Below are 14,209 nucleotides of genomic sequence, written 5' to 3' on the forward strand. Positions count from 1 at the left end.
GTTCATGTGTTGAATGTAGTGCAGCCAATCCAGCAATATTAGTGGAAAGGCCAAATGCTTTACTTTACTTTAACTTCACACAAAAATTATCTTTACTCACTCTTGAGCGCTTGATTGAAAAGATTACAGCTAAAGGAGAAATAAAGGGAATTTTTACCTTTAACACATTTTAAGGAGTGTTGCATCCTTTTTTGCGGGGGGGTTCTCTTACCTACAGAGAACATCACCATCTCTAGGCTCCTATGCTCCTACGACCTGTTATAATGCTATTTAAATGTCATGTTCTATTATTCCTCTTTTTAATTTTATTTATTTAAAGCACATAGAACTGTCTCTGTGTATTATATGAATGAACTTGTCTTGCAGTGACTAGGACAATATCAAATACAAACTTGGTGTGTCCCCTTACACTGACATAAAAAAGGACAAACACAAAAGCTTATGTAATGGCAAATTTATTTTTGCTGTCAAAGTTTGACAATCTTACCATTCTTCAAAAAGCTTCAAAAAGGATAGAAAGGAACCCTGACAAGCAAGCAAACAGAAATTGAAATACAACAGAAAACAATGGATCAATTAAATTGAGATAAATGTAATGAATATAACAATGAGCAGTCATTTAAAAATCAGGTACATTTTCAACTCCATGCATTAGTTCATGAAGTTCTTCTTCAGTAAATAACAGGGTTAGTTCCCATATTTTATTTCTCTTTAGTTGTCAAGCAAAGAGCTAATGATTTTCACAAACGTGAAGGTTCCAGCATCACAGCTGGGTTGAAATCCTGATCATTCACTTTTTTTTGTCACTTTGACCAACTCATCCATCAATTAGACTAGAGGATCAGCCCCATTTTGGAATAACATATGTCTAGCTCACTACAGACTCTTTCACCTTCAACTCTGCCTCAAGTTGTCTCTAGTATACACGTTAGAGAAAAAGAGGATAAAAATGCTATCATTCTTGCACAGAAAAGAAAAACATTACAGATTAATAGAAATAGAAAATAAATTTTATCAGGGCGGCATGCGGAACCTTTGTCTTCTCTCTCCCTCAGAAGTGAATTTTTAGGCAAACTGGTCGACTTCCTCAGAAGAGGAGTTGACAATCCGCTGGACTTTCTCCTCTTCCTCTTTTGTAGGTGGGGGTAACAGAGCCTTCAGCTCTTCAAGGTGGACCATACGTTCCTCTGTCTTCCTGTTGAAGTCAGTCTTGTTCTTCTGGACCAGGGCTAGTATATCACTCTGGGCTGCCTCACAACCGTCTTGTAATTTTGTACGCTCCAGGTCAAACTCTGGACTGTTCTGATCCAGGGCCATGAGTCTTCCTAGGCTGCTGACCCTATCCATGATGTACTTCTCAGACACTTCAGTGTATGTGCTTGAAATCATGTTTACCAGACTGGCAACGTTGGAGACTTGGAATGCTTGGCTGTAGACCTGGTCCTTGAGGAAGGCGCTGCTAGAGTACTCAGAGGCCTGTTTGGCTGTGCTTGTGAACGACTTTGTGGCAGTATTCATGGAGGCTTTAATGATGGTTGACACTATCTGAAAGAAACGCACCATCTTCTCCCACTGCTCCTTCACTTTTCCCAGGGCAGTAAGTCCCTGAGCTAGAATCTCCAAGGTCGTCTTAAAATCTATCTTCTTGACATCACAGTTCTTCAGAGTGACCAAAATTTCAGTCAACTCTTGTTTGTTCTTCTCAAATCTCTCCACGGCTGTGCTGTACATTTGTCTAGCAGTTTCCAGGGCTTTTCTTGTCTCCTCTATCTGGACTCTTGCATTTTCTGAAGCATATGTTGCTGCAGACTTCTTACCTTGACTTTGTGCTTGGGATAGCCCTGGTGGTGTCTGGGATAAAGGTGTGGTCTTAGTGACTTGTTTGCCTTTTGCGTTGAAGGTCTGAGCCTGTTCTTGCAGTTTTGCAATTTCTTCAATCAGCTGTTGTTCTTTTGAGGCTTCACATTCTCCTTCGGGGGCAATGCTTGACATCTCTGTGCAGATGGATATGCCTTTTCCGCAGATTTCTAGTGCTGTAGTTTTTGCATCTGAGTCTTTCAGCAAGGTAATGTTATTTTTGACTTCCAGCAGCATTTCTTTTGTGAAATCACTCTTTGCTTTCTGATGCTTCTGGTCATACAAGTCTACCCAATCAATTTTACCTTCCGCCGTCAGATGCTTCATCATCTCAGCCAATTTCAGGATGGTGCTTGACTGTTGGTACACTTCCTTCACTGCAAAGTATAAATCCATCTTTTCCTGGCCTGTGCCTGGTTTCTGTGCAGAACCTGTTTGGCTTTTGTCTCCCTGGCCTCCCCCCCCGAACATTTTATCAAAGTTGAAGGTCGCTACATTGGTTAAGCCAGAAACTATAGTATTAAGACTCTCTGGGAGTCCCTCTACCAGATTCATCCCAATCATTTCCCATCCGCTTGGCATTGACTTCATTGCTTTGTCGAACAGCTTCTCAGCAGCATCCAGTTTAGATTGGTAGTTCTTTAAGTCTTCTGCTGTTCTTTTGTCTGTTTCCATCTTTGACATCTTGCGGATTTCATTTTCTTCCATCTTTTGTGTTACATTCTTGAGATCTTCAGTGTAAACTTCTTTTGCACTCGTACTTGCTTCAAGGATCTCATGAACCAATGAAATGACCTTCTCAAACTTGCCCTGGGTACAGATGGACAGCCGCTTACATTCACTGGCTATGTTGTCAATGTTAGCTAAGGTGTCTGGCAGGACGGCTTGAAAAAGTCTTTCATCATTCTTGAGAATGACCTGAACAGCCGTTCTGACATACTGTGGCACGTTGGCAGTGTGGAGTCTAATCTGGTCCATACTGGTGTGTGCTTCACTAAAAGCATAATATCCAGCATTGCAAACTTGCATGAGACAAGCTCTGAATGAATTGGGGTACTTGATGAACTGGAATCCACCATTTGGTGGATTTTGGTTGATAGAGAAATCATCTTTGGAGGATATGAATATTAACTCTCCCAGGACAGTAATTGAAAGAGGAGCTGGAGTCAAGTGCTCTTCCCAGTTGGCGTAGGGCTGCATAATCATTTGAGTGTCTTCACGAAGCTTACTTGCAGTGGTGAGAGACTGTTTTGCCTTAATGATCTGAGTGGATGCCATGGTTTACTTTCCTAAAAAAATACAAATTGAAAGGGTGACTATATTTCATGTGACTGTCACTGCAGTCATGTATTGCTAAAAAAGAACAACAAAATGCAAACATACATTGTGGTCAAACAAAACAAATCTCTATCCAATTGCATAAAGGTTGATAAGGTCAAGGCCCAGCTAGATCTCCATGCAGTTTTGACAGTGCTGATTATCTAACAGCCTGAGGCAGTGGTTGAGAAAATTGAAAATCTCTTCATGCTTTAAGTATGTAATATGAAAAGGTATCTAGTATCAAATTGTATGTTGCAGGACTTGACTGAATTAGTTGTGCTTCACAACCTTCTTGATGTAGTATACCTCAGGTATTTATTAAGAGGCTTTTCCACATCAACATATTAAATCTCTGCAAGATCTTAAGGTGCCACAATGCAAACTTTCTCTGTGCTACAAAAACTGGAAAAACTGAATCTGTTAGCAATTACTTGCTGTTTTACCACCATAACATTTTCGTAAGATATCACTGATTTTATGAAATTCTCCATGTTGATGAGCTTGACTTTGGGATGGGGGGGGTGGGATACTTATACTGTGTACAATATGCTCAAATTCCATTTGGGATTTGATTTGTTTTTACACTCTCTATAGATCACACAGATCTTCTGTTTGCGCACTGTGATCCTGCTTCCATCTGTATACTTTTGAATTGGTCTTCGTTTCAGTCTTGATTATAAGGCTCATTAACAGTTATTATAAATTTCTTATTATTGTTTTAATTTTAGCAGAGTAATCTTGTTAGTCTGAGGTGCAGGTAATGCATACTTGATTGAAATACTGGAATTACAATATTGTACAAGACTTGAATTGACTGTAATTAATGTTATGAGACTATTTCAAAGGCCATTACAACAGTCACATGGCACCTGTAGTGCACAGGGACATCATAACCAATGAATGATGATATGTCCAAAAAACCTGTATGTCCTGCATGTCCTGTATGTCCTGCTTTGTACTATGTTCATATTCAATTTTCTCAACCACTGCCTCAGGCTGTTAGATAATTAGCTATTTACTCTTTCAAGTCCATATTACACTGAGGGACATGTTATTAGACATGTTATGCTATACTGAAGAATATTAGTGTTTTTTATAAACAATTTGAACTCATATGAACTAAAATGTTCTTAAAGATCCATCTAAAATATCCAATATCCACACTCAAATTTACATTAAGAACACTGGCATGAAATGTCTCCGCAAATAAAGTTTTTGCGAGTAGCCACCCCATCCTGTTAGGTCTTTTCACACCTAGGGCCAACTACCCCTATTGTTCCCCTTCCTGACACACATGGAACCAGCCCCGTGACAAACCCATATATATATCTGAGCATGTGACTTGTATGCTATTGTGGAATTGCTATGGCACTGCCATGTGGAGACAACCCGCAACTGCATGTGGTGAGAGAATGGAGCAATGAGTGATGCTGGGAGATTGAGAAAACAACAAGATAACTTCAAATAGAGCCAGTACTATTTCTGATGTAAACGCAGATAGCCTCAGCAAACACTGTAAAAAAGATGCAACCATGGGAAATTTCACCTGCATCACATTGATGGATCTTTGACCGACTGTCACAACTCCTCGACCTATAGACAGACTGTCACAACTCCTTCACCCTATACCTACAGCATTTAAGCAGGTGTTCGACAGTGTTTCAAGTAATTCCCTGAAGATTATAAATACATCTCCTCAAACAGGCATCTTCCCAGATGCACTCAAAACAGCTTTTGTATAACCCGTACTAAAGAAGCCCAACCTAGATGGTAATGCACTGACCAACTATAGGACAATTTCCAATCTTCCATTTATTAGTAAAGTACTTGAAAACACTACAAATAAACTCCTTCTTAAAGAAAACAATATCCCTGAGAAATTTTAATTAGATCATGACATCCTAACCAATCGTCTTAAAAGGTTAGTTGGGCTTTCTGACTCTGGTTCAGAACATACATCAAAGGGAGAAAGTTTTACGTCTTGAGATCATGTGTATAAGAAACATGACATCTACTTTGGGGTTGCACAAGGGAGCTGCCTTGGTCCATTATTATTCTCACTATACATGCTGCCACTTGGGGACATCATTAGAGAACACAATGTATGTTTCCATAGCTATGTGGATGACACGCAACTGTACATCTCTGCTGAACCAAATGATGCTGCAGCTATAAACTCCATTACTACCTGTCTTTTGGCGATTAATAAGTGGATGAGCAATAACTTCTTTAAGTAACACGTGGACAAAACTGGTAACAGTTGGAAGGTGTGGGAGAGGGTGGGAAAGGGTGAGAAATGCTATGACCTAATTTCTCATAATCTATCTCGCTTTGTATCAAGCTTTTAACTTATCTTAGTTTGGTCTCACTTGGTCTTTGAGGTCTTTCATAACATCATTGCCAATGACACCCGTGTCTGAGGAATAATCTATAATGGCAGGCTAGTATGGGTGAGATAAGATACAAACCTACAGGTGGAAATGAGCTACAAACCTACAGGTAGAAAAAAGACTGATTTTGTGTGACTCCATTACTACCTGTCTTTTGGCGATACATAAGTGGATGAGCAATAACTTCTTTAAGTTACACGTGGACAAAACTGAGATCCTCCTAAAACTAAAAGAGAAATGCTGTTTAATAATCTGGGGAAATTAACTCCCTGGATTAAATCAGACGTTACAAATCTTGGAGTTATCTTAGAATGAGATCTTAGCTTCACGTACCACATTAATGAGGTGACGGAAAACATAATTTCTCCACCTTAGAAACATGGCTGAAGTTCTACCATTTATAAATCAAAAATATGCTGAAAAACTGATTCATGCCTGTATTTCAAGCCGGCTTAATTATTGTAATGCAATTCTAGCTGGCCTCCCGAAAAAAAAAAACTGAGAGACTTCAGCTCAGCTATTAACCAGAACCAAGAGGAAAGAACGCATTAGACCACTTTTAGCTGCTCTGCACTGGCTTCCAGTAACATTTTAAGGTCCTTCTTCTAATATACAAAGCCCTTATTTGACCTAGTTACATTGCAAACTCCCTTCTCAAATACTTGCCTTCAAGAACACTGTAATCATCTAATGCTGGTTTATTGGAGGTTCCCAGCAACAGCCGTAAGGGTTTGCAGCATTTGTCAATTACGCCACAAAGCTATGGAACCTACTGCCTATAGATATCAGGGAAGCCAGCTGGCTAAACCTTTTTAAAAGAAAACGTAAAAATGTATCTCTTCACTTTAGCCTTTAATTAGCTACGACTTTGCATTTTTTGTATTATTATTTATTTTGATCTTCATCGAGATACAGCGTAATATTAAGGGGTTAGATAAACTATATCTCTGCAGGGTTTTATTTTCAATTTTTTATCTTAAATCTGTATGCATTCTATCCCTGTTTTAATGTTCATGTTATTTTATTTCAGGCACTCTATCCTAGTTTTTATGTTGTATGTTTATTTGTGGTCTATTTGTATGTGGATCACTGCGCATGTAATTTCTTTGTGCACGTTATTCCTTTGCTGTTAAGCACTTTGAGCTGCATTGTTTTGTATGAGAGGTGCTATAGAAATACATTTTATTATTATTATTATTTGTATTATTATTATTAATAATAAAACATCGCCACCTTTGGAGGACAAAGGGACATAGACCGAACACAGAGAAAGTTTTCACTACACTATGAACAGTAACAATCTCCTAAGCATCACTCCTAAGCACTATAAATAGGATTGATAAAAGTGTTGATAATAGTTTTGATAATAGTGATTCCTCACCGTAGCAGGAGAAACTGACACCCTGCCCAACAGACAGGCATTTTATCAAGTCCTTCACTAAACCCTGCAATTGAAACTAACTTCAGAGCTAGAAATTAGTTCTGTCATAAAATAATTTAACAGTTGATGTTTTCAATCCAGAATTTTCCATAAATCACAATCTTTCAATACCCTCTCCTAATCCTAACTCCAAATGCAATAACTTATGCAATAACAAAAGCATCTATCAGATCAACAATATTATTAATTGTTTAGGTCGTGACTCAGAATTGTTCTTACCGATGTATTCTGGAATGAGGAAAAGCTACAGCAGACAGCAGTGATCTGTTTGATATCTGGAAAAAAAAAGACAAAACCCAAAACTTTACATCACCTCTCGCTTTACATACAGTGCCACTACCATTAGGTGGAATCTTTACCTCTCATATTCGGGTGAAAAACAATCTAGCCTTTATGAGGCATTTATCATTTCATTTCAGAAAATGTCTTATTTAAAGGAAGAAAACATTATCAAATGGCCAAATGAGTGTCACCAACTGAATAAAGGAACCAAGCCTCACCTTATACAAGATATTTATAAACTCACCCATCGCAGCTCAATTACTGCTGCTGACTATCAGCTTTTGCACTGACCAACTTAAGTGATCTTACTTTTTACTTACTTCTACTACTCCTACCTCTACAACTACAACTAATAATAATAATTCTCATTTTCATTATAATGATGAAGTACACACTAATCAAATTGTACGTGTATACATGATATAATTCCTTATATCATCACTAACTATGAAGGCTACAATACCTATGCCTCCTTTTCATGTAGTGCTTTCTTCTTTCTTTATCAAGACAATCAATAGTGACAACATTTAGTTGGCCTACAGGGTTATCAACGATATTAATTCATGTTTAGGTCGTTACTTAGGATCGTTCACGTTTCTTACCGATGTATTCTGGAACGAGGAAAAGCTACAGCAGACAGCAGTGATCTGTTTGATATCTGAAAAAAAAGACAAAACACAAATCTTTACATCACCTCCCGCTTTACATACAGTGCCACTACCATATGGTGGAATCTTTACCTCTCATATTCGGGTGAAAAACTATCTAGCCTTTATGAGACATTTATCATTTCATTTCAGATAATGTCTTGTTTAAAGGAAGAAAACATTATCAAATGGCCAAATGAGTGTCACCAACTGAATAAAGAAACCAAGCCTCACCTTATACAAGTTATTTATAAACTTACCAATCGCAACTCAATTACTGCTGACTATCAGCTTTTGCACTGAACAACTTAAGTGATCTTACTTTCTACTTACTTCTACTACTCTTACCTCTACAACTACAACTAATAATAATAATCATCATCATTATAATGATGAAGTACACACTTATTAGATTGTACGTGTATAGCCTACATGTAATTCCTTATATCACTAACTATGAAGGTTACAATATGCTTCCTTTTCATGTGTTGCTTTGTTCTTTCTTTATCAAGACAAACCCACAACTAGTGAAGTCAACTCTTACTCACCAGTTGTAGATTAATTAATGTTTAGGTCGTTACTCAGAATTGTTCACGTTTCTTACCGATGTATTCTGGAACGAGGAAAAGCTACAGCAGACTCAGTGATCTCTTTGAAATCTGAAAAAAAAGACAAAACACAAATATTTACATCATCTCTCGCTTTACATACAGTGCCACTACCATATGGTGTAATCTTTACCTCTCATATTCGGGTGAAAAACAATCTAGCCTTTATGAGACATTTATCAATTCATTTCAGAAAATGAAATAATGATTCTCATTTTCATTATAATGATGAAGTACATACTAATCAAATTGTACGTGTATACATGATATAATTCCTTATATCATAACTAACTATGAAGGTTACAATATGCTTCCTTTTCATGTGTTGCTTTGTTCTTTCTTTATCAAGACAAACCCACAACTTGTGAAGTCAACTCTTACTCACCAGTTGTAGATCTTCAGAGTGTCTCTGGAGAACTGTCTCTTCAGCTTCAGAGAGGCTGCTTTTATGCTCATCTCAGCCTGAGTCAGCAAAACACGTGGTTTGAGTGTAGAGGTGGAACACGTATAGGACAAGTGTGAGGGTAAAAAAAAACGTTGCTTTTGTCTCATGTGTGGCCAAATCCCGCAGTACCTGTATTTTCCCCCCAAAATGTATTAGATTTAGGGTTTAATTAAGCATCATTTCAGCTTCAGCTGTTAAATTGTACGACATCACCCTTCAACTCTTAAAAAATTACAGAGAGCAGAAAGGAAGGTGACCATTTTGTCAGTTTTGCACTGTTGCCATCCAGGGTACTCTCTGACTTAACACTGAACACTCCAATTAGAATGAATGAATACATAATAGAAATAACTGAAGGAAATTCAAATCTGGTGTCTCAATTAGTTGGTAGTAGATATGTTGTATAAAACAAGCATTATGACAAACGTCAGAGTGGGGTTGGTAAAGGATTCCCCACAGTTGTGATTTGACCATGTGCCACAGGTTATCACAACCATGATCCAGATGGGCCGACCAGGACTCCGACGCACAGCAGAGGGATTTATTTCCTGAAACTGACCAGCTGTCAAAGACATTCCACCAAAATACCTATACTTAATGCTTTTGTTGCAGTTTCGTCACTGAACTTAAAGTTTCAGGTGTTGTGTAGCAATCTATTACCAGCTAACTTCAAGTTACAGTGAATTTCCGTGATGTTAATTGCACTGACTACTTGCAGAATTATATGAAAGCTGTTTATTGGAAGCACAAAAGCTGTTGCCAATGGCAGTGGTCATTCATTTTATGCAGCAGTCAGTAAAAAGAAATATGATACGGCCCATTCAAATGGAACTTTTTGCATTATTCTAGGGAGCCGTATAATAATCTTAAATATAACATGTTACCAATACATTATAGGCTCTAAAACAAACAGTGCAAAAACCTGTAAATGATTGTTTTGCTATGTCATCTGTCTTATGTCTCAATATTTTAGTGCAAACAACGAAAAACACACATTCATTGCTACAGATTTGTATCTGTTCTTAAGAAAACTGTTCCATGCTGATAACCTCAACTCTATCATGTCCCTGGGTTTCACAATACACAACGCAATAAGTCCTCTCACAAATAGCATCATTTAAGCTGTAACTGTCTATCTTCTATTAGGTGTATCAGATAATACGTTGTACTAGCCAAAATCTCCATTTAGAAATGGCATCTGAAATTACATTTTCATAGAAATATATTTGGATTGTAGATTTTGGAATGTTTTCCTTTGGTTCTGAAACTAAATATCCATCTTATAGTAGCATACAAGCATATATAGTTTACTGCAAAAATATAACATATGCTTAGTTCGACAGCCCAGCAATACAAGAGAGAACCAGCAAACATAACCCTGTAGGCCAACTTAATGTTGTCACTGGACTGTCATCTTTGTGGCATTTCTGTGGGCAAAGTAACTTTGAGGAGACCTGTAGAAATCCTACACATGCCCACTGACAGTCTTGCCATGCAGGGCCCATGCGGGCTCTCTGGGCACAAACAAATAGATTAACCCACAGACGTTATCACACAGGCCCACTGATAGTTAGCTCAGGTTTGCCCCACAATCCCTGGTTCAGGTCCAAGGGGGGTGGGCACTGTGAGCAGCCTGTGCAGCGCCTGCATGCATAGAATAATCAGTAACACTTTCTATGAAGCCTAGCTTTATAAGCAGGGGTTAAATTGGGATTTTCTATGTAGGGGGGCTCTGATCCGGAGGGGCAAATTTCACAAATCTTTCGAGGATTATGCAGTAAATAAGTTGCCAAATTAAACAAAAAACACATCACCGTTAAAGTTAACTTTGTGAAAAGTAACCTACTAACAAATACTTTCCATTTTCCACCACTTGTTTGTCATGTCATCCATTCATATGGATGTGAATCAATCAATACTAATACGATTATTAGTATTTGTTAGTAGGTTACTTTTCTAAAAAAATATTCACAGGGTCAATGCTAAAACACACTACTCACCCAAAAGCCAGATATCACTAACTTTTTGTGAGTAGTGTATGTTCAAGGACCAATGCATAGCCAGGAGGAAGATTCAGATGATGAGCAACCATCCACAAGCAGTGAAGCAAGCAGCCAACAACTCCAGCATTTTTTATATGTTGCTTAATATGTACTCTGTAGATTTTGAGTGTGTTTGATGAGGTCACATTAAGAGCTGATTCATTGATACAAATAAGTTTGAAATTCATCCAGCTAGGAATGAGAAATGTGATTCGGAGATCGCATAGACTACTTGCTAAATCATTTAGAATTAGCAGCATTGTTCTTTTTAACTAGCGCTTGCGAGTTGACACACCAGTAGCAGGCTATCCCTGCATGTCTAAGGTTAATTTTTCCTGCTTAATGAAAATGCAAGCCCATATCTAATGATATTAGCCTATTGGTGATGATCGACCTCTTTCAAAATACCGTGCACCTTTAATTTAGTTTCTCTTACCTCGCCATTCACCTGTCTACTACGATATGTCTGATGATGACCGATTGACGTTGTGTTGTCTGATCGCGGAGGAGGAGCTGCTGCGCAAGTTTCGTGCGCGATATGCCTACTTCTCAAACTTGCTCCAGATGTCTAGGCCAGCCTTTCCCTACCATTATTTAGATTTTTATTTTAAAACAACATAGATTTGCAATGGAAAAGTTGTAAATGAGTAGGACAACATTGCTTGTGAATGGACTAGGCAGATTGCCAAAATCGGCTGGAGCTGCTGCGCAGCAGATCTGCTTTGCAGAACTCCAGACCCGGCAGCTTATGTGCCGGTGCTCCGCCCCGGACAGCCCCGGCCCAATTTAACCACTGTTTATAAGGCCATATAAGGTCATTGTACAACTGGTGCCTGAGCAGACAGCAGGCACATATTGGGCAATAAGGTGGACCATGATGTGGTGTTATTTTAGCTCTGCTGCCTTTGCAGTCTTGGCCAAGCTGCCCAACAGACCAAGGAACAGAATCTATGTCTTCAAAAAGTGTCATAGCTGTAGCAGTAGTAACCTAAATACATATTGCCTTTAATAGCCTTCACTATTGCCTCTATACTGTAATATTTATACACGTTTCAGGTATTATCTTACCTGGAAAATCTGTATTCAGACAATTTGGATTTCGGTTTGATTTGGATCCAACATAATAGCACTTGTGACTACAAATAGCACTGTTGATCACACCAAAATGCAAAGAGGTATGACAAACTCCAGTGAAATAAGATGAACGCAGGTAGAGTAAGCTGTAAGCAGGGTCATGTGTTCAATACCTAGGGAAAATATATTCAGATACAAATGTACATCTGTGTTTGACTGTACAGTATGGGACGTCTGACACTTAAGACACTTTGGATGAAAACATCTATTTAAATGAAAAACAGACATGAATGTAAAAAATAATCAAATTCATGGCCTTGATGGTTCTAGTGGTCTGAGAGCGGGAGCTTTGTGGCAGCACAGAACCAAGGCAGCATGGTACTGCACAAGTACTGATCAGACATCCAGCTGACGAGGGAACACAGTACAATCTGTCTTCATGTTCTGTATGTTATATTAATTAATTTGCATAAGAGATGTCAGAATTTCTTGTAACAATAGTATGAAAATAAAAAACAAGATGCGCACACCTTCAGTGTCTGCGCCCTCTTCCACAACTCATTCTCCAGAAGCTGTGTCTCAATTCCCCAGAGAAAGTGGAAACAAATTCAGAGTTAATTCTGCAGAGAAACATTAGTTGAGAAATCCAGATGTGTCATGCTGATATTTGACTTTTATCGCACTGCGCCTTTGGGTTCACCTTTGCTGAAAACATTTTTTATGATCTTTGTAATTTTATAGAATACTGCTTCTTATGTCACTTTACTCTACGGGCATTAAAGGATATATATACAATACAATAAAATATAATTAGAGCATTTTCATTGAGTTATTGGATTGAAAGGTACCACCTTGATCTTGACTATGCTGCATATCTGTCTTTACTTTGGTACAAAAATAAATGATTACTACAACAGAAGTTTGCTTGACAGTGGAGGGGCCAACCTATATTCATTTTAAAAAGCTAATATTTTCAGTTGTGTAGATAATAAAAAAGTGAATTTTTACATCCCGTTGGAATAACATTTCACAGACAATATGGCACTAACACTTAACATAACATATTGAGACACACAATGCAAACCAAAATACAACACACACGTGTATGAATGATGGCTGATGTTTATTGGAGACATGTTCATGTTATACCATATTGCCTAATTGAAGTTCACATAGCTACAGTGTATTGTAAGGCTCTAACTTACTGGCTGATTACCTTTGGAATAAAACATAGATGGACTTCTAGATTCAATAACTCTGCAGTAATTAGGTCAGTTGTTTGCATAACATGTCTTTGAGAACTAAGAGGAGGAAATGTAATTAAGGATTCTAGGTGTTGTATGGCATTTGCAAGATGATTTCTTAGTCATGTTTGGTTTGCTTTGAATGGTCTCAGTGTACACTAGCCAATATATATATACATATATTTAGAAATGGCATCTAAAATTACATTTTCATAGAAATATATTTGGATTGTAGATTTTTGACTGTTTTCCTTTAGTTCTGAAATTAAATAGCCATCTTAAAGTGGCATAAAAACGTCCATATAAAGTTAACTGCAAAAATATAACATTTGTTTGGTTCGACAGCCCAGTAAACAAAACTCTGTGGGCAAAGTAACTTTGAGGAGACCTGTAGAAATCCTACACATGCCCACTGACAGTCTTGCCATGCAGGGCCCATGCGGGCTCTCTGGGCACAAACAAATAGATTAACCCACAGACGTTATCACACAGGCCCACTGATAGTTAGCTCAGGTTTGCCCCACAATCCCTGGTTCAGGTCCAAGGGGGGTGGGCACTGTGAGCAGCCTGTGCACGCCTACATGCCAAGCCCCAAAGGGTTCCATTCCACCTAGCTGTCATAAGAGCCGAGGTGTGTGAGGCCCTTGTGTCCTTGTGTTCCGGCCTGGTTAAGGGGATTCATGGGTGGAGAGGAAACAAGTATTGCAACAACCAGGAGAATAATCAGCAACACTTTCTGTGAAGCCTAGCTTTATAAGGCCATGTAAGGGCATCATAAGGGCCTTGATAATGACTTATAAAGTAGCTATAAGTCATTGTAGCAATCATTATAACTATGCTACAAATGACTTATAGCTAC

General features: G+C 38.3%; 1 protein-coding gene across 3 annotated transcripts; it reads right to left on the reverse strand.

The window, feature by feature from the left end:
• Positions 1–499: 499 nt before the first annotated feature.
• Positions 500–11,611, reverse strand: LOC308375501 (uncharacterized protein). Of its 3 annotated transcripts, XM_080851668.1 has the most exons (6): positions 11,469–11,611; positions 8,931–9,007; positions 8,542–8,596; positions 7,893–7,948; positions 7,228–7,283; positions 500–3,146 (listed from the first exon to the last, which is right to left on the reverse strand). In XM_080851668.1, exon 6 carries the CDS (start codon positions 3,133–3,135, stop codon positions 1,066–1,068), a length of 2,070 nt encoding a protein of 689 aa, XP_080707794.1. In that variant the 5' UTR covers positions 3,136–3,146; positions 7,228–7,283; positions 7,893–7,948; positions 8,542–8,596; positions 8,931–9,007; positions 11,469–11,611; the 3' UTR covers positions 500–1,065. The 3 variants fall into 3 exon arrangements, with proteins under 3 accessions (XP_080707794.1, XP_080707796.1, XP_080707795.1); XM_080851670.1 differs by lacking the exon at positions 7,893–7,948; XM_080851669.1 differs by lacking the exon at positions 7,228–7,283.
• Between the last annotated feature and the right edge of the window lie 2,598 nt (positions 11,612–14,209).

This window comes from Sprattus sprattus (genome assembly GCF_963457725.1).
Source record: "Sprattus sprattus genome assembly, chromosome: 14".
NCBI classification, from domain to species: Eukaryota; Metazoa; Chordata; class Actinopteri; order Clupeiformes; family Clupeidae; genus Sprattus; species Sprattus sprattus.